This window comes from Trichosurus vulpecula, chromosome 6 (genome assembly GCF_011100635.1).
Source record: "Trichosurus vulpecula isolate mTriVul1 chromosome 6, mTriVul1.pri, whole genome shotgun sequence".
In the NCBI taxonomy this organism is placed as follows: domain Eukaryota; kingdom Metazoa; phylum Chordata; class Mammalia; order Diprotodontia; family Phalangeridae; genus Trichosurus; species Trichosurus vulpecula.
The window spans coordinates 47,491,185-47,514,582 of NC_050578.1; the positions used below are offsets into that span (position 1 = coordinate 47,491,185).

A 23,398-nucleotide genomic window follows, 5' to 3' on the forward strand; every position below is an offset into this window, starting at 1 on the left:
TACTTGGAGTGGACCAGGAGGTCCGCTGGGACTTGGTCTCCTTTAGAATTTTTCCTCCCGCCGCAGCCCCCTCCTACCGGGGCTGAGGGTGCTTTTGGCTCACTGCTGGGTGGGGTGAGCTAGGAAGAGGATGCAGTTTCTGGGCTCTGAGACAATCTGAGCTGAGGACCATTTATTTTCCTCTCCCTGCCTCTGGGGTTCAGCAAACTAAAGCTGCAAACTCGGCTTGAACTTTGGCGGAATCCTTTGCCCTTTTATTTTATTTTATTTTTTCCTCTTTCTCTTATTTTCAAATTACTCGTGGAGGTCCGAGGGCCGGGGTGAAAAATCAGACGGACAAACCACCCCCACCATCATGCTGGGGAAGAACCAAGTAGGGAAGAGAGGACCAGATGGGGCCGAGAAGCCCAGCTCCTCTGCGGGACAGCGCTGCCTTAGGACTTTGGCCCCTTGCTCCTTGCTGCCGGCTGTGGTGTCCGCGATGTGTGTGATTGCCTGCCTGTACCTGGGGGTGAAAACCAACGACCTGCAGGCAAGGATCTCGGCCATTGAGGCAGCCAAAGGGGAACTTCCTTATCAGCTCCTGCCGGCTTCCTTGGATCGACTGGAAACGATGATGCAAGAGAAAATGGAACGACTTTTGGCTCAGGTGTGGTGGAAGTCTTGGTGGTGTGGGGGTGTAACATCTTAGGGGGTGTGCGCCTAGCTCCAGCTAGCATGTAGCATGTACGTGTGTGCGTTTGTCTAGGCAGGAACTAGTCTAGAAATCTTAGTGTGTACCGTTATGTATGTAAGCATCTGTGGTTCATTCAGTCACCGGAGCTAATGTATGCATGGGTAAGCGTGGGAGGGGAGCCTGAAAGTGCCCAGGGTTGGCTCTTGCCTTTTGATTTAATCATTCAGACTAAAATGCCTTTCTCTTCTCCCGGATCCATGGGAGTTATTCCATTCAGAGATTACATCCGTACGTTCCAATGACAATTCAGTGCAGGAAAGATTTAGGTGTTAACATGTTAATATTTCCTTTAAAAAAGGAAATTTCCTTATGGTTAAATCACAAAATATGCCAAATGTCTTATGCTTAGTGCTCTTAAAGAAAAAACAAACAAACGTGTTTTATATAGTTTTATAGCTGCAGAAGTCTTTGAGTTGATATTTGAAAAAAAACTTCCAGTTTATGGCTACTATAGCTGAGGTTGGTTTCAGAACCTTGTGAGGAGGTTTTCTGGGACCTGATTTGTTCTCTGCGCTAGAGAAAGTCTTAATCCTCAGCACTCTGCTGCTAAACACCTCAAAGTAGTTGACCTTCAGATAGAGAATATTGCCTGTTTCTTCATCATGTGTTTTCACAGAGAACTGCAACATCTTGGTGCCAGGTTCTGTCGACTGCACATGCTTGAGGTGGGGGAAGGGGATAGGACCAACGTTATACAAGTCCAGCAGCCTTGATAACATTTCAATTGTCATTTTCTTTTTTTAGGGCCGGGTTACTGTTACCTCTTGACAGAAGTCCAAGTACAGAAGTTAACTGTTAGTTATGCAGGCTATCAAATAGTGGCAAATCCCCCTTAAGCCCAATGGGCGGGCAAATAATTCTATTCATAAAAGAACTGTTAAGCTATTGTTAATACCTCTTCTTTCCCCTACAGAAATCCTATGAGCATTTGGCTAAAGTAAGAATCGCCAGAGAATCACCTCTAGAGTGTAACTGCCCAGCAGGTAAAATGAAACTATTTAACAATCTTTTCTTTGTATCAGAAGATAAAAGAAAACTCTTCTCTCTGTAAACTATAACTGTAATATTAATAAGGATCAAGAATCCAGAACCAGTAGTTTAACAAAATGAATATGTCCTAGTCAAGAGAATCAAAGCTCCAGGTATATTGTGTGGTATATCTAAGTTCACTGTGAGAAAGCAGAGGAGATGAAAATAATCTTCAAGGTAAATACAGGCAAGATGATGCACGAATATAAATTCCATTGAAAAAGAGTCTTCAAGTGCATTGACTGGTTTGGGTGCCTACAGTGAAAATGGGTATAGGTATTTTTTCAGATTCCTTATTCACCAGTGGCTAAAGATAAATCAACACAGCTTACCATTTCTTTCCCATTTTGTTAGGGTGTTACATTTTAGGTCACTTTCCCTCAGTTTCTATTCCACCTTTTGTTGTTGTTCAGAATGTTTTCCTGTCTCTATTCTAAGGTACAATCATGATACAGGACTAAAGTAGAGTTCAGTTTTGGGTTCTGTGGCTCCCCATTAAAAGCCACTGCTTTCCAAATATATGGCTAAGAGAAAGTTTTTTAGAGGTTGACATCACCCTCCTGTGACTTTCTGGTTTTCTGTGTCTGTGACCGTTCTGTTCCCTACTCTTCTGTAGGAAGGGATCTAGGTTTGGTACAGTAGAAAGGTAGGAGGAATAATGAAGCAAAGAAATAGCAATCTTAAATGAAGTGACAATACAGTGTTAATTTGCAATAGACTTCCTAGGCTGTGGAGATATTTTTGGCCCTCTCAACTGCTTCATACACATGAATGTGGCCCTTGGGAAAATTCTAGTGGAGACCTACTGATATAAACCATTCACGAGTCCCAGAGGACTTGTTTGTTCACGTTTAAAAGAGGCATGCTAATGCATTCATTCATAAGCATTTCACTTTTCATCAGTCATGCAAAATTCAATCTTTCACACCTTCTAGAGTCTCTAGGACCTATGAGACTGATCATTTGTAGAGAGAGAAAAATTATTTCTTGAATTTTTCCACATTCTGAGTTACCCTTTTTCTAATGACTACTTATTTTGATTTCTAAAAGCTGAAGTTTTTATCATACATTTTCTGATATTTAATTCCCTCACATTCTGGGGAAGTGATGTAAAGCAAAGGCTTTAGAACTGAAAATTACTGGAGGAATTCTAGTTTAGTCTTCTTATTTTACCAATGAGGAAACTGAGGGTGGGATAAATTGAGTGATTTGCCAAAGGGCACACAGGTTGTAAGGAAAAGATGAAGGATCAAAACTAAGTCCAAATCCAGTGGAATTTCCCGTACACCATAATCGTTCTTAAAATTTTATGGCTGAGTTTCTCAAATACTTCATTGACTACGACAAGCATGGATCTGTCTTTAAAAACAAAGCCTTTCATTTGGAAGAGATATATACTCTGAAAAACAAAGAGTTAAGACTGGACCTTTGTCAGCCAATCTTAGTTATTTTATGTTAGGGTAGACTTCAGAAGTCAGATATTCAAGGAAGGCACTTTCTTAGCACAGGGATTAATTCACAACAAACTCATCAGCCTAGAGGGATTACTGAAATTCCCGGTGACAGTTGGTATAGGACTTTACTGATCATACTACTTACAATTCAGCTCTTTCTGTGTTTAGGAATCCTAGGAGCCATGTGAAAAGTGTAGAACATGCCTGCAAGAATAAATAGTTTTATTAGATTTTTTTATGTGTAATGACAACATTTTAAAATTGAGGATATAGCAATACCAATTGCATCTTTGCTTTCTTCAAAACTATCCATATTTCTCATGACTTAATACTGAATGGATATTGAAGCCTAGGACATATTTCTAAAGACAGAAATATGTGAGGAAGGCTATTCAGTTTTGAGTTTGTATTATGTCATCCTGAGACAGCAACATGAACAACTTTCTTCCTTAGCATTTGTTAGCTGAATCAATGGACTGCCACAGTACTTTTGATAAATGGTCATTCATTTTGTAGGAACCAGGGTTTCTGCTTTGTGCTTGCTATCCATTGCCAATTTTTGAAGCCTTGCTTTCTTGCTACCACTAGAGCTTCACATTACATCAGTTTTTACCTGAATATACTTGGGAGGCAAACATCTGGAGCTATACATTGCAGTACACTGCATCAAACAGACTTAAGCTATAAAATCAGAATGGGATCATTCTCTACCAAGTTAAAAAAAAACCCACAAAAAACATGGCCAAACTTGGAATTCAAACTTGGACAATGTGCATTTTCCCTTATAACTCACATTGCTTATAACAAATAAATGGCATTTTAGTATTGGTTAGATTTCTGGTTTCTGAGCTATTTTTTTCTACATTTTTTCCTGTTGTGATGAAAATATAGGTATCATCAACATAAAGACATTATGTTGAGATGTCATCCAGGAAAACTGGTTAATATTAATTATGGTTAATCATGAGTAGGCTGGACAAGAGGATTAGAAAGGGGATACAGTGCTTCCAAGATTGTTTGGATCTAACCCTGGTTGCCCATTGACTGGTTATTATTCCCCAATTTATTTCTATTGGGCAGTATGATATGAGTTCCTGTCCTTAACTCAATAGCCAAAAAGGCAAAGAGCTATGGCCTGAGAGCAATAGTGTTATTTTATTTGTGTTCATTTGGAATTATTTTTGAAAGCCTTCAAGCCCAGCAGAATTTGTATGAGCGGCTGAGACAAATCTGACAGGTCTGCCAGGCTTAATTTACAAACAAAACACAGCCTAACAACAAACATTTATAGAGCCTTCCCCAACTGAGGGTGTTGCTAGTTGGAATTTCCTTTCAAATGTGTAGATGAAGGTTAGTTCTTTGTGGACGTCAAAATTGATCTCCTGAAGGATTTTTGCCTAATTGACAGCTAAACTACCTTTAGCCTTTTAGGTTAAGAATGAAACAGACTAACTAGCTAGGCACATTTGAGGTTTGGTCATGAAACGACAGTGGTTCCCAAGAACTTTATAGTTGAGAGGTGTAAATCTGTTCCTCTTTCCAGACACCAAATATGATTTATAAAAAGGAGTAGCTTAACCATCTGACTTATTTTCTCATTGACTTTCTTGAGCTCAGGAATAACTACCCCTCCCCCATCTGCTACCAAATGCTTGCTTTAAAAAAACAAAACCCATACAAACTGAAGCTCTGTTCAGCAGAATGTTTGATTTAGCAGGAGCTGAGCCATGGAAAGGCAGTCGGCTTCCGTGGCTTGGCATCTGCAGAACTTAACCCTCATAGAAGAGTGCATATTGGCTCCTTGCTACAGCTGCAAGAATTCCTCTTCTGGACTTTTGCTCAGCATTCTCCAATGTCCTGCACGGGGTATGCATTCACCAGGTGCACTGCCAGGAAGGCATTGCTGTGCCAGCTGATAAGGACCTCTGGCATCAGCAGGCTGGGAGCTAGCCAGCTGCCCAAACACCATTTGGAGCACGAGCCTTTCTGTGCCTTCCCTGGAAATAGCTCCATCATTGGTGTTTTTGCTTGGATAGAGAAGCTAGGCAGGAGGGGTAGTGTGGTATAGTGGGTGGGATGTCAGGAAACCTGGGCTGGAGTCTTCATTCTACCAAGAACATTACATTTAGTCACTGCCACAATTAGTACTATATAACAAGAAGCCATTTCAATTTTCTGAGTCTCAGTTTCCTCATTTTTAAAATTAAGGAGCTGTGCTTGATGACCTTTTTCCTCCCTTCTATATCAGTGAGTCCTTAGAGGTTATTGATGTTTCTTTTTTGTTTTAAAGAAAAATAGTATAACCTTATTTATGTACTGTTGACAGAGATAACTTAGTTTGTGATGAAAGGGAACTTGTTTTTTTTTTTAAATCAGAAATGAACAGTATAGCAATGGTCAGTCACTGAATTACTTTATCTTATTTGGCTACCCTACTTTTTTTTTTGTGTGTGGGGGCAGCACGGACTTGTGAATTCAATGATATAATTGGACAATTATTCTAAAATTTATGAGCCTTAGAGTTAACAGGGGCATTGAGAAGTTAAATATCTTGTACAGGGTGTGTACAGCATGTGTCATTGGCTAGACTTGAACTTAGGTTTTCCTGACTTGAACCCAGCTCTTGCCAATTTTGGGGGGCTAAGTCCCTATCCTCTAGAACTCTTAATTCCTTAATGTAAATGGTCCTGGATTCCCCTCTTTAAATGGAAGTGAAAATACCATATTCCAATATTTTCCCCCTATCTTTCCTGATCAAAGACCCTAGTTCAAGTCCCAGACTTGATTAAATTTAGCACACATTTATTAAGCACCTACTCTACTGGGATCTGATAATACAATAATACAAAATGATTGCATCTGCTCTCAGAGAGTTTATATTCTTTAGGCACCTTGAAATTTTTTCTTTCTTTTTTCCCTTCTTCCCTTCTTTTCTTCTCTTCTCCCTTCTTTCCTTCCTTCTTTCCTTCCTTCTTCCTTCCTTCCTTGCTTGCTTCCTTCCTTCCTTCCTTCTTTTCTTCCTTCTTTCCTCCCTTCCTTCCTTCTTTCCTCCCTTCCTTCTTTTCTTCCTTCCTTCCTTATTCTCTTCCTTCCTTCTTTTCTTCCTTCTTTCCTCCCTTCCTTCCTTCTTTTTTCCCTTCCTTCTTTTCTTCCTTCCTTCCTTCTTTTTTTTCTTCCTTCCTTCCTTCCTTCTTTTTTTTCTTCCTTCCTTCCTTCCTTCTTTTTTTTCTTCCTTCCTTCCTTCCTTCCTTCCTTCCTTCCTTCCTTCCTTCTTTCCTTCCTTCCTTACTTCTCTTCTTTTTTCTTTTCCTTTCTTTCTTCCCTTCCTCCTTCCTTCCCCCAAGCCCTGGCTTTTCTACCCATTGTACCTGTTTCATAAAAATCCAAACAATGACAACAGAAGCTGAGATTTTTTACTTGGAGGAAGGTTTTAGCTTTGGGAGAATATAGTCAGTGATAACCTAGTGATGGTTTTTAGTACATATATATTCTGTTGAAGATGATTAACTGGCTAATGGATTTAGATTTGGAAGGGACCCCAAAAGGCCACTAGTCCAATCCCTTATTTCAGAGATGAAGATACAGAAATGAGGGATGTTGAGTATCTTACTTAAGATCATGTACGTGGTCAAGTCAACAAGCACTCATTAAGCACCTACTTCCATACTTGCATGCATTTATTCATTCAATAAGCATTTATTATGTGCTAGGCACTATACTAAATCTGATTCTACAAAGAAAAGCAAAAACCAGCCCCTGCCTTCAACCTCCCCCTTTCAATGGGGAGACAATATGCAAACAAATAGATACAGACAAAATCTACTCCACAGTCACTGTTCTTTCTATAGACTTGTTCTAAGTTCCCACTGCAGGGCAGCTTAGGTGGCAAAGTAGATAGAACTCGGGGTTTGGAATCAGGCAGACTCATCTTCCTGAGTTCAAATCTGACCTCAAACACTAACTATATGACTTAACCCTGTGTGCCTCAGTTTCCTCCTCTGTAAAATGAGCTGGAGAAGGAAAGGGCAAACCACTCCAGTGTCTTTGCCAAGAAAACCCCAAATGGGATCACAGAGTTGTACCTGACTGAAAAAAGACTGAGGATCATCAAATGTCTGCACTGAGTGGAGTGAGTGGTATTTGCATTAGTTATGAGGAAGAGCTTTCTCTCAGGGACTTGTAGATGCTTGTTTCCTTGCTTTTTAAAAAATCATAATGTAGATAACCATATGCTTGGAAGGGTGTAGAGGAAGTTTGGCCAAAGGTAGGAGGATTTACCAGATAACTTTCAAGGAACTTCTAATTCTAGGAAAAATACTATACATAAAGAAAGAGTAATTTTATGTAATTGAGAGAACACATTTGAGTGTAGTGAATATGAGTGCTTTAGTCCCTTGTGGCTAACGCTCCATAGTCCTTCCTCATTTTAAGGTTGAAAAAACATTACTTCTTAATTTTAAGGGTGTGCATCCTCTCCATCATATATAAAGAATCTTTAATGATATTGCATTAAATATGTTTTACTTTATCTTATAAAACTTGAGCTTCCCGTGAACATGGTTTTCTACTTATGCCATACATTATTTTTTAACTAGCCACACAATGAATGGAAAGATTGTGTCAAGCAAGAGGATATTAATGCTTAGATTTTCAGTTGTGTGATGGCAATGAACAGCCAGAAACAGTTTGTTGAAAGAATGCAAGTTAAAAATTTGATAAATATTATTTAAATGACAATAACAGGCATTCCTTTCCTCTTGAAATCTGAATGCCCTATAACATTCCTGCTAAATTGCTTCTAACCTAACGAGCGTACCAGTTTTGGCATAACATTTTCAGCCAGTCCAGCAGTGACAGCTGGCAAAATGCCCTGTCACCCAGGGGAACCGGGACAAATTGCTTCTGAGCAGTCTTTATTTTTCTTAGCTTCTTTTTCCTCTTTTCTGCTTCTTATTAGGAGGCTACTCCTTGAAATTCTATTTTCTCTTTGTTATCCTAGTAATTTTGTTATTCCATTAGGTGGGTCTTATTTAAGAGAGGAAAAACAAACCCGTTTCAGTTTGTTGTTCTTTCTAGCTCATTTATAGAGTACATAGATGTAAAAGTGCTGTCTAGCCATTAGGCTGGTGACTGTGGCAGGCCAACTGTACTGAAATACCATGTTAACAGTATTTGATCTCTAGATTTTCCCATTAATTTTGGGATGAAGGGAGGGTGTCCTCATCTTCTGTAGGATCTGGAAAATGAATAACCAAGTCTGTAGGGGATACTAGTGAGGAAAATCACCTAGAAACATTTATGTTTGGCTGTCTAGAGGGGTGTTACCTCCCAAAGAGCACCCCCCCCCCCCACTGGATGAATAACAAGATAACATCAAGCCGTATTTTCTTTTGTGGAAAACATCCAAAAATGTTTCTAAAGAAGTGTTTTTATCTTAACCTACCACTTAATAAACATGACTTCTGGTGGCTTGGATGATGGGGAGAATGGGAAAACCATGGATGACTTACTTTTAGCTGTGTGCTAGAGCCTAGCAGGTGCCCAGTGAACAGAGAAATATCAGAGAACCTTTTTGTGTGACAAAATGAATTCAGTTCTATATCATTGTTTACTTTTTCTTAATTCATAATCCTTTTCCTCCCCCCCCCCACCATTTGAGTTTTTAAAAAGATTATGGCACAGTGAATTCTTAGATAAGGATGACTATTACCTGGATTAGAATTGGTTCAGGAACACAAGATTTTCTTTAACTGACTTTTAATTACCAAGATTTTGATTTGCATTTTAAAAATAGGAAAATACCAAAAAGAACAGGATACACAGAGAAATGGAAATCCCTGAAGAATCAAAACAGAATGTTTTGATATAACCTCCAAATGAATGCTTGGTCTATGCTGTGTATGTATGTATGTATGCATGTATGCACACACACATATATACACATGTGTAGAAAGCATGTATTCATGCACTTTTGCAAACACTGTGCATATGTGTCATGTGCATATGCACATAATACTAAACTTATTATGTATGTATATAATCTGCTTTGTATGGTAGCCATATATCTCTACTTGTACACGTTAAAGTAATTCAGAGGGCAGGGTTTGTTGAGTGACTGCCACCAGGTGGCAGACACCTTCCTTTTCACCAGCTTTCAGCTTTGGTCTTTCTACTGTGACTGTAGGGCACAGAACTTTGTTTGCTTCTTTCAGAATAGCACAACCGTTTGTTTTTTTTTTTTTGGTCACTTCCCTATTCAAAAAACTCCATTGGCTCCCTAACCTCCAGGATCAGATATAAAATATTCTGGCTTTTTGTTTGTTTAAAAAATCATTATTCAGTTTTTGCATTCTTAACATTTTTTTTGCCTTCCAAAATCTCTCCAGCCCTTCCCGCACCCATTGTGAAAGCAAGCAATATGATATCAATTATACATGTGAAATCATGCAAAGCATATTTTTGTATTAGGCATGTCACAAAAAACTCCCAGGAAAAAGAAAAAAATTATATTTCAATTTGACCTCAGAGTCCACCAGGTCTTTCTCTGGAGGTGGGTAGCATTTTCCATCATGAGTCTTTCAGAATTGTCTTTATTGTATTGTATTGATTGTATTGATCAGAGTAGCCAAGTCTTTCCTAGTTGATCATTGTTACAATATTGCTATAATGATCTGGTCCTGCTCACTTCCCTCTACGTCAGTTCATTTAGGTCTTCCCAGTTTTTTCTGAAACCATCCTCTTCCTCATTTCTTATAGCATAATATTGTTCCATTACAATCATCTACCACAACTTGTTCAGTCATTCCCCAATTGTTTGGCATCCCCTCATTTTCCAATCTTTTGCCACTACAAAAAGAGTTGCTATAAATATTTTCATACACACAGGTCCTTTTCCTTTTTCTTTGATCTCTTTGGGATATAGACCTAGTAGTGGTATTGCTGGGTCAAAAGTAATGTACAGTTTTATAGCACTTTTGGCATAGTTCCAAACTGTTCTCCAGAATGGCTGGACCAGTTCACCATTCCACCAACAGTGCATTAGTGTTCTTATTTTCCACATCCCCTCCAGAATTTGTCATTTTCCTTTTCTGTCATATTAGCCAATCTGATAAGTATGAGGTGGTAACAACTAATACTCTTCTTGTTGGCCTCCTTCTGGTTTCTTTATCCCTTCCTGTTCACACCTCTACCAAATTTTGTCTGAATGCTTTCTGTTTACAGTTAGAAAGATGAACTAGAAAGAGAGGGATCAGGTGGTCACATTTTTCCCAACCACTCCCAAATCTTCACGTCTCTTCCTCTTCCTCAAGACTGGCATGCATTGCTTTTAAGATATCATCTGCCTATGAAGATCCCAACCCTTTCATATTCTAGCAGAAGGGTTTCATCAGCTTCTGGGACCCAAAGAATTGACCACCTAGTAGCTAATCCTTTGGTGACAAGGGTCACCGCATTCAGAGATGCTGGTCCTCAGATAGCAACCTGATGCTAAGCTCATCCTCTTGGAGCCTTTGAGGCTTGATTGGATCCTCCAGGGTTAGCTGTGTTCTGGCATATACTACAAAAATTCCAGACTCTAATAGAATAACTTTTAAGCAGCTTAAAGTTATTTTTGTTCAATTTATTATCTTTTTGAGAATCACAGAATATTTGGGCTCAGAGGTGGGAAACCTGATAAGTACTTAGTATACTTCTCTCATCCTACAGAAGAAAAAGCTGAGACCCAGCCTGGTGAGATAATTAGCCCGAGGTCAGAAACAAAGCCAAAAAATGGCTGAGCCTGAACTTAAGCTGAGATATTGAGAGTTCTTTCTTTTCTGCAATTTTACCTCATATTTATCACTTTGTTCTTCGGCATGTCAATTCACAGGAAAGGATTCTGGACTGCCATGAAATAGCATAAATGGGATTTTCCCTGCTTGAGCTTTTTTTTTTTGCCTGACTGGAGCATTTACTTCCTCAGCCCTCAGAGTAATTTTCAATATGCAGGCATGTCATTTTCTCACAAGCCTTTGGTTTCCCCCGTTATTTCTCCTGAACTCTCCATTACAACCTTAGCTTCTCTAGGACATGGAAGTCAAAGTACATAACCCCCAGTATCTGGTACATTTTCTCTCAGTCTGGCCACCATCTACCCAAGAAGCATCTTGTAAGTGCGTACTGTCTGCTAGGTGCTCTAGTAAGCCCTGGGAATACAAAGAAAGGTGAAAACAATTCCTGTTCTCAAGGAATATATATTCTATAGGGGAGATAGCATGTCTTAGATCATGGCATTGCTGAGAAGAGCTAAGTCTATCTTGTTTGATCATCGCCCAATACTGCTGTTACCGTGTACAGTGTTCTCCTTGTTCTGCTCACTTCACTTGGCATCAGTTCATGTAAGTCTTTTCAGGTTTTTCTGAAGTCATCCTGCTCATCATTTCCTAGGGAGGATAACATGTCAATAACTAGGTAAGTATAAGATATATGCAGAGTAGCTGGAAAGTGATCTCGGAGAAGGTCCTAGCAGCTGGAGTCGCCAGGAAAGATCTCATGCAGAAGGTTGGATTTGAGCTGAGTCTTGAAAGAAGCTAGGAAGCCTAAGAGGCAAAAGTGGGAAGGGAGAGCATTCCATCCTTAGGGGACAGTCACCACAGAGGCAAAGAGCTAGGAGATGGAGAGTCATTTCTGAGGAATAGGAAGCAGGCCAGTGAGGCTAGATCATAGAGTGTATGGAGCCTAATAAAGAATGAGAAACCTGCAAAGGTAAGGAGGGGCTAGGTTTTATCTTATATATAGTGTGATCAGTAGTTGAATGGAGGATATAGGCTGTCATCTTCATCAATGCGGAGAGTGAATTTTATCTTTTTTTATTATTTAGAGATATTGCCTCTTAGATCCCATGCATTTCTTTACGTGACACTCCTCTACATGTGTCTGTAATTTTTTTTTGTAGCCATAATTTTCTTATTTATGCTAAGTAACCAGATGAGTTATATGAGTTCTAATCAAGCCTGGTTGATGTAATGATAACATTGATATATGGAGTATATATGATGATCACCTAGGTGGTGTGTGTGTGTGTGTATGTGCGTGCGTGTGTGCATGTGTGTTTGTATATTTGTTGGAAGAAGAGGGGAAGATTCTCTTTCCTAAACAGTTCATAGATTTGGGAGACAAAAGGCAATAACATTGTTCCTATGCTAAACTATGTCTCATTCTAGTAGAACAAAAGGGAGGAAGAAGGCATTTTTAAAAATTTTAAAAAGTCTTCAAACTCCTGTCCCTTTACTATCACATAGAGAAAATGCCAGATTTGGTGGGCACTTTCATCTATAATGCTGTAGATACCTGCAAGGGAATCAAGGATATGTGTTCTTAGTGGTGGCTGGTCATCTATAACAATGTTTCTTTTGCTACTTCAGAGATTAATTGGACAAGAAATTTCCCAGGATTCCTTTGTAGGAAAATCAAATCTTTATCTCAGAAATGAATCGTCCAAAACGGGGTCCATGATGGTCTTATGGTTTTTGTTCTACCAGACTTTGGAATTACATTCTCAAAATAATATACATTTTATTGATTTTTTTATTTTTATAACATCTTCATTTTCCATCGTATTCTGTCCTCTTCCTGTTTTCAGAGAGCCATCCCTTAGAACAAACACTAAAAAAAGAGGAAAAATAACATTTCTGCAAAACTAACCAAAACCATCAAAAAAAGTCTGATGTTGTATGCATTGTTCTCTGTCTCCAAAAAAGAAATGGGGCAAGTACTCTCTTGTTTTATTTTCTCTGAGACATTAGAATTAAAATGACCAGGCAAATTGTCTCATCTCTTACCCCATGCTCTTTTATTTTGGGCTGATTTGGGGGGTTATGAAGAATTTTTTTTCTAGGGCTCTTCTAGGAATTTTATTCCAATGGGTTGTAACCAAAAGCCCCAGAAATAGATCAGGACTCATAGGAGTATGTGATATGACTACAAAGTAATCATAGTGATTTCCATAAGCCACATACAAAAAGGCAGACTCACTTTAGTATAAGACCACTGATATTGGGAAATTTTGGGTCACCTTCAAAGAGATTATGAATTATCTTGAATAGCTGTTGTGAAAAAAGCTTGGTAGTTCCTATGGTAGGTATGTGCCAGATTTTGCTCAGGGGAGGTAGTGTGTAGTAGAAGGAGGATTGGTTTTGGAGTCAGAGGACATGGGTTCAACTCCTGCACTTTCATTTGTCACTTCAGTGCTTTGGATCTTATTTTCTTCATCTGTAAAATTAGGAGTTGAACAACATGATTTTTATGACTCCTCTTCAGTTCTAAACCCTATAAACTCTGACCAAGTGGAATCTTTTCCTTTTTTCAGAAAGAAGTAGTCAAAATTGCCAGCAGATTCTCGTTATTTGCATTACCCTATATAGAATCATGCTCTGCCTTGGTGGATTGTTAATGTTCGTATATTAATTTGGAAGATTCTCAGGAATATGATTGGTTAATTATATATAATCATATATTATATAATGTTATATATAATATGCAAATGTTATGTATATTATGTATATGTTAAATTGGAAAGCTTAGCGTTTAGTCTAAACCAAAATCCTTTTGTCTCACAGCCTTTTAAAAATAAGGTAGAGTGTGCCTGCTCTTGGATCTGTCTTGGGCTTAGGTTAACTTCCCAATTGCAAATAAAACTTTCTGGGAAGATTTTATTTTTTTTTCTTCCAAAATAAGAGTATCACCACTAGGAACTGGTTGAGGTTTAGTGAATGTAGCATCGTGCAAGAGAGAGTGGTTTGGGGATCCACATTTACCAGTCTAAATTAGTAGTCTCTCTAGGGCAGCACCTAGTACAGTGACCTGCCCACAGTACACATTCAATGAATGTCTGTTGATAATAATGCCTATGAAAATATGACAGGATGGGCTTGTGGAAGGGTTTTCAGTGAGTACTATCTCCTTATAAACGCTACAGTTTTATTTATTCTTCCCTTTAAAAATTTCTTGTTGAAAGCCCATCATTTGACTCAAAGTAACAAAGTGCTGACAACCATTGAGGTAGACGAGTAAGACTATCAGTGGCACATAACTGGTTCCCAGAACAATGAAAATAGATATTGTCTCCTGGTGCATTATAAGAAGGTATAATGGACAGATTAATTATTAAAATTAAAATTCTTCAGAAGTGATTATTAACAAGGCATCATGTCTTTTTTTGGGTCACAATTAAGCAGTGGAAAAGATCTTAAGAATTCTAATTAAAATACTTCAGAAGTGATTATTAATAGGGTATCATCTCTTTATTGGCCACAGTTAAGTCATGGAAGAGAAAATGAATGGCAGTGAAAAGAATTCTGGGCAACTTTATTGCATGATCAAAGAATTTCACTTTGGAAAAGATTTTTTTTATTGCTTTGCAAGCTTAATATGACTCAACAATATGATGAGGTGCACATTCCGCCCTGCCTCCGCCCCCAACTGGTTCCACAACATCTCATGTGCTGTGTTTTGTTCTGGGCACCATTTTTTTTGGAGGGGAGAAGGCAAGGCAATTGGGGTTAAGTGACTTGCCCAAGGTCACACAGCTAGTATGTGTCAAGTGTCTGAGGTCAGATTTGAACTCAGGTCCTCCTGACTCCAGGCCCGGTGCTCTATTCACTGTACCACCTAGCTGCCCCTTGGGCGCCATTTTCAAGGAGGACATTTATTTGATAGAAAACATTTTGAGGAGGTGGAGGACTTTAAGATCATGCCATATGACAACTGATTGAAGGAACTGACTTTGTTCAGCTTAGAAGATTTAAGGGGGATACGGTATCTGCCTTGAAATATTTGAAAGATTGCTCTGTGGGTAAAGGATCAGGCTAGTTGTGCTTAGTTCTATAAGGCAGAAGTAGTGGCTGGAAGTTATAGAGAAGCAGATTTAGTCTTGATATAAGAAATAAGTTCCTAGCAGTTAGAGCCATCCAAAAGGAGAGCAGGCTGCTTTGGGAGGTAATGAGATTCTGGGGAGGTTTTCAAGTCTTGATGGTCACTTGTGAGGGATACTGGAGGAGGGAATTCCTATGTAGCTCTGAGTTAGACTAGCTGGCTTCTGAGGGCCCTTCCTACTCTGAGATTTAATGATTTTGTGAATGATGCCAGAGGTAGTTTTGTTGTCATTTTAGTCATTTTCAGTTGTGTTTGACTCATCATGACCCCATTTGGGAGTTTCTTGACAAAAATACTGGAGTGGTTTGCCATTTCCTTCTACAGCTCATTTTACAGATGAGGAAACTGAGGCAAACAGAGTTAAGTGACTTGCCCAAGGTCACACAGCTACTAAGTGTCTGAGGCTGGATTTGAACTCACAAGAAAATGAAGCTTCCTGATTGCAGGTCCAGTGCTCTATCTACTGCACCACCTAATTAGTTTCTCCCTTTATTCCTTGGAGATTTATTGTATTATCTCATCCCCCCTTCACAGAGCTACATTTAAAAAAATGGTTCCTGACTAAGCTATTTTCAAATCAATACTGTTCTTTATTTTTATGGCAATTTTCAGTCTGTATCTCAGCTTTCTTCTTTAGCTGTTCCTTTTTTCTTTAATTCCACTTTCTACGTGAGGAAGTTGATTGATATTGCTGCAGTATGACCAACGATGCAGCAATCTGTCGTCACTTTTGGGTGCTTGCTTTGGGGCTGATTTTTGTATGGTGGAATGGTGCCATTGGCTCAATCGATAGTAAATACTCTTTTCTTTACAGTTTATCGTTGAAAACCATTCTTTCCCTGAAAACATACAGTCTATGTGAAAAACTGGGCTATTGAAAGGAAGTCCATGTTTTCTGTGTTTGTGAAAAATGGTTGAAAGGAATTAGTGAAAGGCACAGGCAAGCATTGATTTTACATGTCTTTAAAGGGTAAAAGAAAAAGTATTTATCTTTTCCTTTTTCATATCTTTGGCTAAGGTGAATGACATAGGTACAAAGAGGCATGGGAGCAACATAAATGGATGCTGGAATCAGACTATAACAAGGTGCTTCTGAAGGAGATAAGAAAGACTGCCTTGTGACTCCTTTCAGAGTGAACTTATGTTATTATCTGTCAGGCTCTTTGCTGTCATCACCAGCTAGTGGTGGGAAGTCCCTTGGCAGAGGTGACAGCATAACTACCTTGAATTGCTGGGTAGGCAACAGAATCATACAAAGACACAGTGATTGTGTAGGATTATTGACCTTTACAAAGTGTCCGTATTTTCCTTTAAAATATAGACTATATGCTACCCACACTTGAGTTATTGATTCTTTAGTGACTCCAGGAAGAAAGCTCTTTTCCTTTTTAATTTTTTATTCATTTTATTTGAAATTCCTGTAATTCAACAAATTAAACCTTTCATGTTGATTTCTGAAAATCTTGTAAATACAGGATAGTTTTCCCATTAGCATGAAGATCTAGATGTTATATGATTGCTGTATCAGCAAGGCAATAAACACAACATCAGCGATAATTGTGAACATGCCTGTGTAGTTCTGTATCGCAAAATATAAGAGACTTTCCAGATAGAAGGTAGAAGAAGTAGATCATTTATTCAGACACCAAAGAACCAAATCCCAAAACCAGTAAGCCCACTTCATCATAGCAGCAAGGAACTTCAGACATAATATCACATCATAGAGCCTCACCATCCCACTAACCTTCCCCCCTGCTGGGGCCTTCCCACAAACACTCACAAATACTATCTCACTCCTTGCCTGTGTCCTTCTCCTCCCACGGTTCGAACTGGCTCTGAGCATTTCCTGCTCCACCCTTCCAGTTCCACTAGTTCAGCAAGCTCCTCCCACTACATGTGACTTAGGCTTCCTGTGACATAAGCAGGTCACATGGGCCTATTAATGGGTAGGAAAGATCTTCAAATTTCCCTTACCATTACAAATGCTTAGCATAGAGCCTGGCACATAGTAGATGCTTTATAAATGCTTATTGACTATTGACATAAGGGAGGAGCAAGGTAGTGCATTGGATAGAGGGTCAGAGCTTGGAGTCAGGGAGACTCATCTTCCTGAGTTCAAATCTGGCCTCAGACACTTATTAGCTGTGTGAACGTAACCCTGTTTGCCTCAGTTTCCTCATTTGTAAAATGAGCTGGAGAAGGGAATGGCAAACCAGTCCAGGATCTTGGCCAAGAAAACCCCAAATGGGGTCATGAAGAGATGGACACAACTAAAAAGACTAAACAACAAACTGACATAGGAATTTTAACTAATGGATAGACTTTGGCATAGAGAGATTATGTCTATGGGGAAAACAATTCTTCCAATTCTATAGCAATGAAGTGGAATAGTGGAATAAATAATCAATTTGGAGTGAGAGAACCTCAGCTCATATCCCAAGGCCTCTGTTGCTTAATACTTGTATGAACTTGGACAAATTATTTTTCTTTGCTTGTCTTCAGTTTCCTCATTTGTCAATGAAAAGGATTGGACTTGATAACTCTTAAGGTCCCATGGGTGATGCTAGAAGCATTGTCTTTACAGCCACCCGGGTGATGGGCAATGAAACATTACTTTCCTCAATTTTTCAGAGGGGGAAATAAATATCTAGCTAAGTTAAATTGCGGGTTAAATGTTGGAATCAGGACTTTGCACCTCTAAGTCCAACTTTTTTTTCTATGATGCTTCTCTAGGATTTCTCTTCCATACAAAGATATTTGGTGTTTTTTGAGCTGTTTCTTTTGAGAGTACTTTCTGAATGTAGTGTTTAGTTGTTTTAAGTTTGTATGAGGAATGAGGCCTATGGGGTACAATCCAAGTTAAATGTTTAGAATAGACCAAATATGTTAAATAAATAAATTTAAAAAAATAAAAAAAATGTTTAGAATAGCCACGAAAAGTGCATTTACCTTCACTGTGTTAAAAATACATGGGATTGACAAGTTTTTTTAATGTGTTAACTCAAAATACACCAACAAGATAATTAGGGAGCTTCCAATGTCCTGCATCTGTTGAGTTTTAGCTATTATTTTAAGTGCTACTTCTTAAATACATTGGTCACTGATCATTTAAGCTGTGGATTGTGGGTCAAAATGCCAATCTTAAAGAATGGACCCCTAAATGTTTTTGTCAAATATTCAATTGGAGATCAGGGCACTTGCCACAGGAAAAATTCTGGGAGGTGACAAAGGAACAAAGAAGGGATGTAAAGAAAAGAAGAGTATGGGTCAGAGGTTCCCTACCCTCCCACTTCAGATGTCTCTGAATGACACTTCCTGCAAAACCCTTGTTGACATTTGGATGCTGATGTTGCAATATGAACATCATAGTTTAGAGAACAAGTGAAGATTCCAGTATCGACTTTCCCTTGTCTCTTGGCTGGTATAAGAGTTGATTTTGGACTAAAGAGTAGATCTAGATCAGAGATATCGAACAACCATGGTCTAGCTGTGGCATACAACATTCCCAAATATGGCCTGAACCAGATTATAATAGGAAAATATTTAACAAAATAAATAGAAATATAATGATAAATATAATAACAATAAATAAATATGATATATAAATAATAAAATATATTAAAATATAAATACATAAATAATATAAATAAATAATAATAAAATAATAAAAATATAATAAAACATAAATAGTATTACCCTTTAAAGCTAAGTTAATATGCAATGTACAGAGGTACTTATGTACAGTTTGGTGTCCCCTATTTCTATTTTCTATTGATATCACTGTTCTAGATCACTCAATACTCTTTCTCCCCCTCCTGAATTCACTCATGTGCTAAAAAATGTTAGACACATCACTGGTTACAATACGTAAATATGTTTGTCCAAATCCCTATAATCTTAGGGGAAATTGCTCAGTTTAAGGATAGAACAGCCCACATTCTTTTCTGCCTACCTCAAATAAATAGTTACTTCAGAGGCAATACCATAATGACTCCACACACACACACACACACACACACACACACACACACATTGAGTAGGTGGAAGTAGAAACAATGAATATTTCCCTATATTTCAAAAAAAATGATTCTGTACTCAATGCATAGACATTTGTTGAGTATTTCCAAATATGGTTAGCCCTGTGATGCACATAGTGGCAGCTAGGCGGGGTAGTGGATAGAAGGCTGGACTCAGAGAGTCAGGAAGATGTAAATTTCAATTCTGCCTCAGACACTTATCAGCTGTGTGATCCTGGATGAGTCACTTAGCCTCTCTTAGACTTAGTTTCCTCATCCTTAATAATGATACCTGCCTTACAGGATTGTTTCAAAGATCAATGACATAACATATGTAAAGCACTTTGCAAACCTTAAAGTATTATATAAAAGCTAGTTAGTTATTATAATTAGAATTATGGTATAATATAAATATAAATATATTACTATATACACACATATACATAGAAGTCATCTGGAGTTTTAAATTTTAATAGCTTAAAACAGTTGTATATATTTTAATATAGATTTATATGCTATATAATGTATACAATAATTGCATATGTAATATATTCATGAATAGATTTCTATATTATATAACAGTATGGTTATATATTATAAATATATTTATATATTAAATAGCTATACACAATATACCTATATTTATAAACAGATTAATATGCCATATAATTTATAGTTTCATTTTTATAATATATTTAAATGTAAAGTAGTCATATATATTTTAGGTATATATGTGTTCCTGTCATAGGAACTGAGGAGTACTATATGTATTAAAATGTATACCATGTATAAAAAAGTTAATTTAGTTCAAGGGTAAAAAGTCACATTTATTATACACATACTGTTTGCAATTCTTTACTAGTTGGAGGTTTGCAGAACACTTTCCTTACAGTATCCCAGTTGCTGTTCAGTCATTTCATTAGACTCTTTGTGGCCCCTTTTGGATTTTTTTTGGCAAAGATCCTAGAGTGGTTTGCCATTTCCTTTTCCAGCTCATTTTACAGATGAGGAAACTGAGGCAAACAGGGTTACATGACTTGCCTAGGGTCACACAGTTAGCAAGTGTCTGAGGACAGATTTGAACTCAAGAAAATGAGTCTTCCTGACTCCAGACCTGGTGCTCTATCCCACTGTACCACCTTGCTACCCTAAGTTAGGTCATACGAATATAAATTATTCTCATTTTAGAGGAGGACCCTGAAGGTGGGAGAAGTTCTGACTGAACCACAATCTCATAGCTAGGGTCAGAACTATGGTTTGAACCAGGTCTCTTCATACCAATCCTGTATTCTCACTGTTACGCAACACCACCTCTTCTGTATGCTTTACCTCCCCAACAAAATTGTAATTTCTTTATGGTGAGGTATAACAGAAAGGAGCAAGCAGAAGTTTCAGAAAGGGCCTCTTAATCTTTCTTAAATGTATAATAAAGAGACCCTCCTCTTTCATTCAAGAAGGCACAGCCTTTAAAGGGGACAAAGGAGTCAGGAGGCAAGAAAAGATTCTTTGTTTTCCTTGTTCTGGTCCTGGCTTACTTTCTCCAGGCTGACCAGAGCTCTGTGAGTAATTAACCTTCAGTAAGTGAAGATCATCTACCATTCATTTAGAAGGTTTAGATGAATTAGCCGCTAGCTGGCATGGTGGATAGAGTGCTGAGCCTGGAGTCAAGAAGAAGGGGGTTCAGATAGGCTACAGACACTCACTAGATTCATGACCTCGGATGAGTCACTTCACCTTTGCCTGCCTTGGTTTCTTCATCTGTGAAAAGGAAATAATAGTAATAGCACCTCCTTCCCAGGGTTGTAGTGAGGATCAAGTGTGATATTTGTAAAGTGCTTTGCAAGCCATAAGTAGGAGCTATTATTAGCCAAATGTTAGTTATTTTGTACAAAGACCATTTTTTTTGCATTCTTAGAGGTCTTTCTAAATATATTGTCATATTTGCAAATACATGGTTAGTTTCTTTGGGCCTGTAAGTCATATTGGTTGATGCTATGTAGGGTTGTTCATTTGATTTAGCAGCCAAGGAAACTGATAGAACCTCAGGGGCATATATTAATAATTTATCACCTTCCTAGACAGACTAAAGCGAAGTCCATGTTTAAAAATAAGACTTGTTTTCCTTTCTAAGACAAGACTTATAGAAAGATAAAAAAAAGTTTGGATCAGCAACAGTATATTTTCTTCTTCAAAAAATGCAGTTCTGGTGATTGATTATTCTGACTCCTCGTCCCCTTTTATCATTTCCAAAACTTCTATGTGGAAAATGTGTCCGTTTTGTGTTAAAGCTATTTATTACAATGTAAGATTTCTTTTAGGCTTGGACTGATTTCTTTAAAGACCTAGCCTGGGTGTTAGTGCTAAATTGTATAGCTATATTATATGGCACTGGTGTCATGGGCCTTAGAGTCAGGATGACCTGGGTTCAAGTTCTGCTTCTGACATATACTGGCTGTGTCACCCTAAGAAAATAACTTAACCTCTTAGTGCTATAAACAATTCTTTAAACCTTTAAGTTGCAGTCAGTCAACTAGTATTTATTAAGTCACTTTGCTAAGGCACTGAGGATTCCAAGAAGGGCAAAAACCAGCATTGCTTTCGAAGACCTCCTGGACTAATGGAATAGTTACTGCCAAATAGGGGCTAAATTGCATTGGCAGAGACTTTCCTTATCAAGAGTTCCCTATAACAAAACCCGAAGTCTGATGACAAAAAATTATGTGTCTAATTTTTTATCCCTGATTTTATCATGTTTATAAATATCACCAGTTCAAAGGAGAGGCTACTTTGGATGAATTAACTTCCATAGCCTAAGCTCTAGGAAGACCAGTTCCATTAAGGGTAGAGTCAGAATTCATGAAGTGCCTACTATGTACCATTGTGCCAATCCTTGTGGTAGGTGCTAGGAACAGAAAGATTAAACAAAATGGGTTCTTCTTTCAGGGAAGTTATATTATTGTAGGAAGCAATGTATAAGCATGTAAGTAAATGCCAAGTGTTCTGGTAGAAGTCTGTTATTGTATACATTTCAAGAAATTGTGATCCTTTGATGAGTTCAACCCCTCCTCTGAAAGGTCCATATGACCTTGGTAGTGAACATAAATGTTAAAATTCCCTCATAGGAAGATGTAACATGGGATTAAACATAATTGTTGATTGCATTGGCTTTGTGATTGTGCATGAGCTTTGTGACTGAAAAAAGTGATTTTTTGGAATAAATGAGTTCTACCCTCATACTGAATATTTTCCTGCATACATACATATATACATATATATGTATGTAGCTAGAACACATATAGATATGCATATATTCATACACAACAAAAATGTTGCGCTCATATATGGGATTTGTTCCATAACCCAGTAAACCATTCATACTGTTCAAAGAACCCTAGGATCATAGAATTTCAGTTTGAAGGTAGCTCAAAGGTCATCTAGTTCCAGTCCTATGTAAAAAGGGGTTACCTCTACAACATCCTTGACAATGGTTAATTCAGCTTCTTCCTAAAGTCATTTAGTGATGGGGAACTTGGCACCTCTAAAGACAGTCCTTTCTACTCTTGGATTGTTAGGAAGTTTTTTGGGATTGAAATCTTTCTCTGTACAATTTCCTGCTGTGTGAGCATGGTGTCTAGGGGGCCCTTTGTTTGTAAAAGGCCTCTGCTCTAAGCTCAAGTGGACTAGGTTCAACAGGAGGGGAAGACTGATCTCAAAGTAAGGGGTTCCTTGTGCCCCTACATGGAGCATTGGGGAAAATCTCTTTAATGAAGCTTAGGTATGACTTCAGCTAGGATCTCTCCAAAAGATGCAAACATATGACACTTTAAAAAAAGGTTTTTGATGTACAAAGTTGTAGACCAATTGATCAATAAACATTCATTAAGTGCCTGTGCTAAACACTAGGGATACCAAAAGAGGCAGAAGACAGTCCCTGCCTTTAAGGAGCTTACAGTCTAATGGATAACACATATAGAACAGCTATTTATTTCCTTACTACAAAAGAAATGCTGAAAATTGATAATGGCACATTGACAGGTACTTGAAATGTTAAACAGTAACCATTACAAAAAACTCATAGGAGCCTGTAAATAAATGCAGAAGACAAATGAGGCATTCGCAGGACTTGTAAACACTTATCACTTCTATTATGTTCTCTCATGAGTTAAAGACTCCCAGGAAGCTTGTGAGAGTGCTGACCACTTTTGTCTTATAATACACTAACTCTGCACAATAACTCACTCAAGGTTCAT

The 23,398-nt window shown here is 38.1% G+C and overlaps 1 protein-coding gene across 1 annotated transcript in view; it reads left to right on the plus strand.

The window, feature by feature from the left end:
- Positions 1 to 355: 355 nt before the first annotated feature.
- COL25A1 (collagen type XXV alpha 1 chain) overlaps positions 356 to 23,398 on the plus strand; it is a 560,431-nt gene continuing 537,388 nt past the window's right edge. The window contains exons 1-2 of the mRNA XM_036764944.1: positions 356 to 649; positions 1,650 to 1,719. Of these exons, the coding sequence (XP_036620839.1) occupies positions 356 to 649; positions 1,650 to 1,719 (364 nt within the window). The remainder of the gene's footprint in view (positions 650 to 1,649; positions 1,720 to 23,398) is intronic.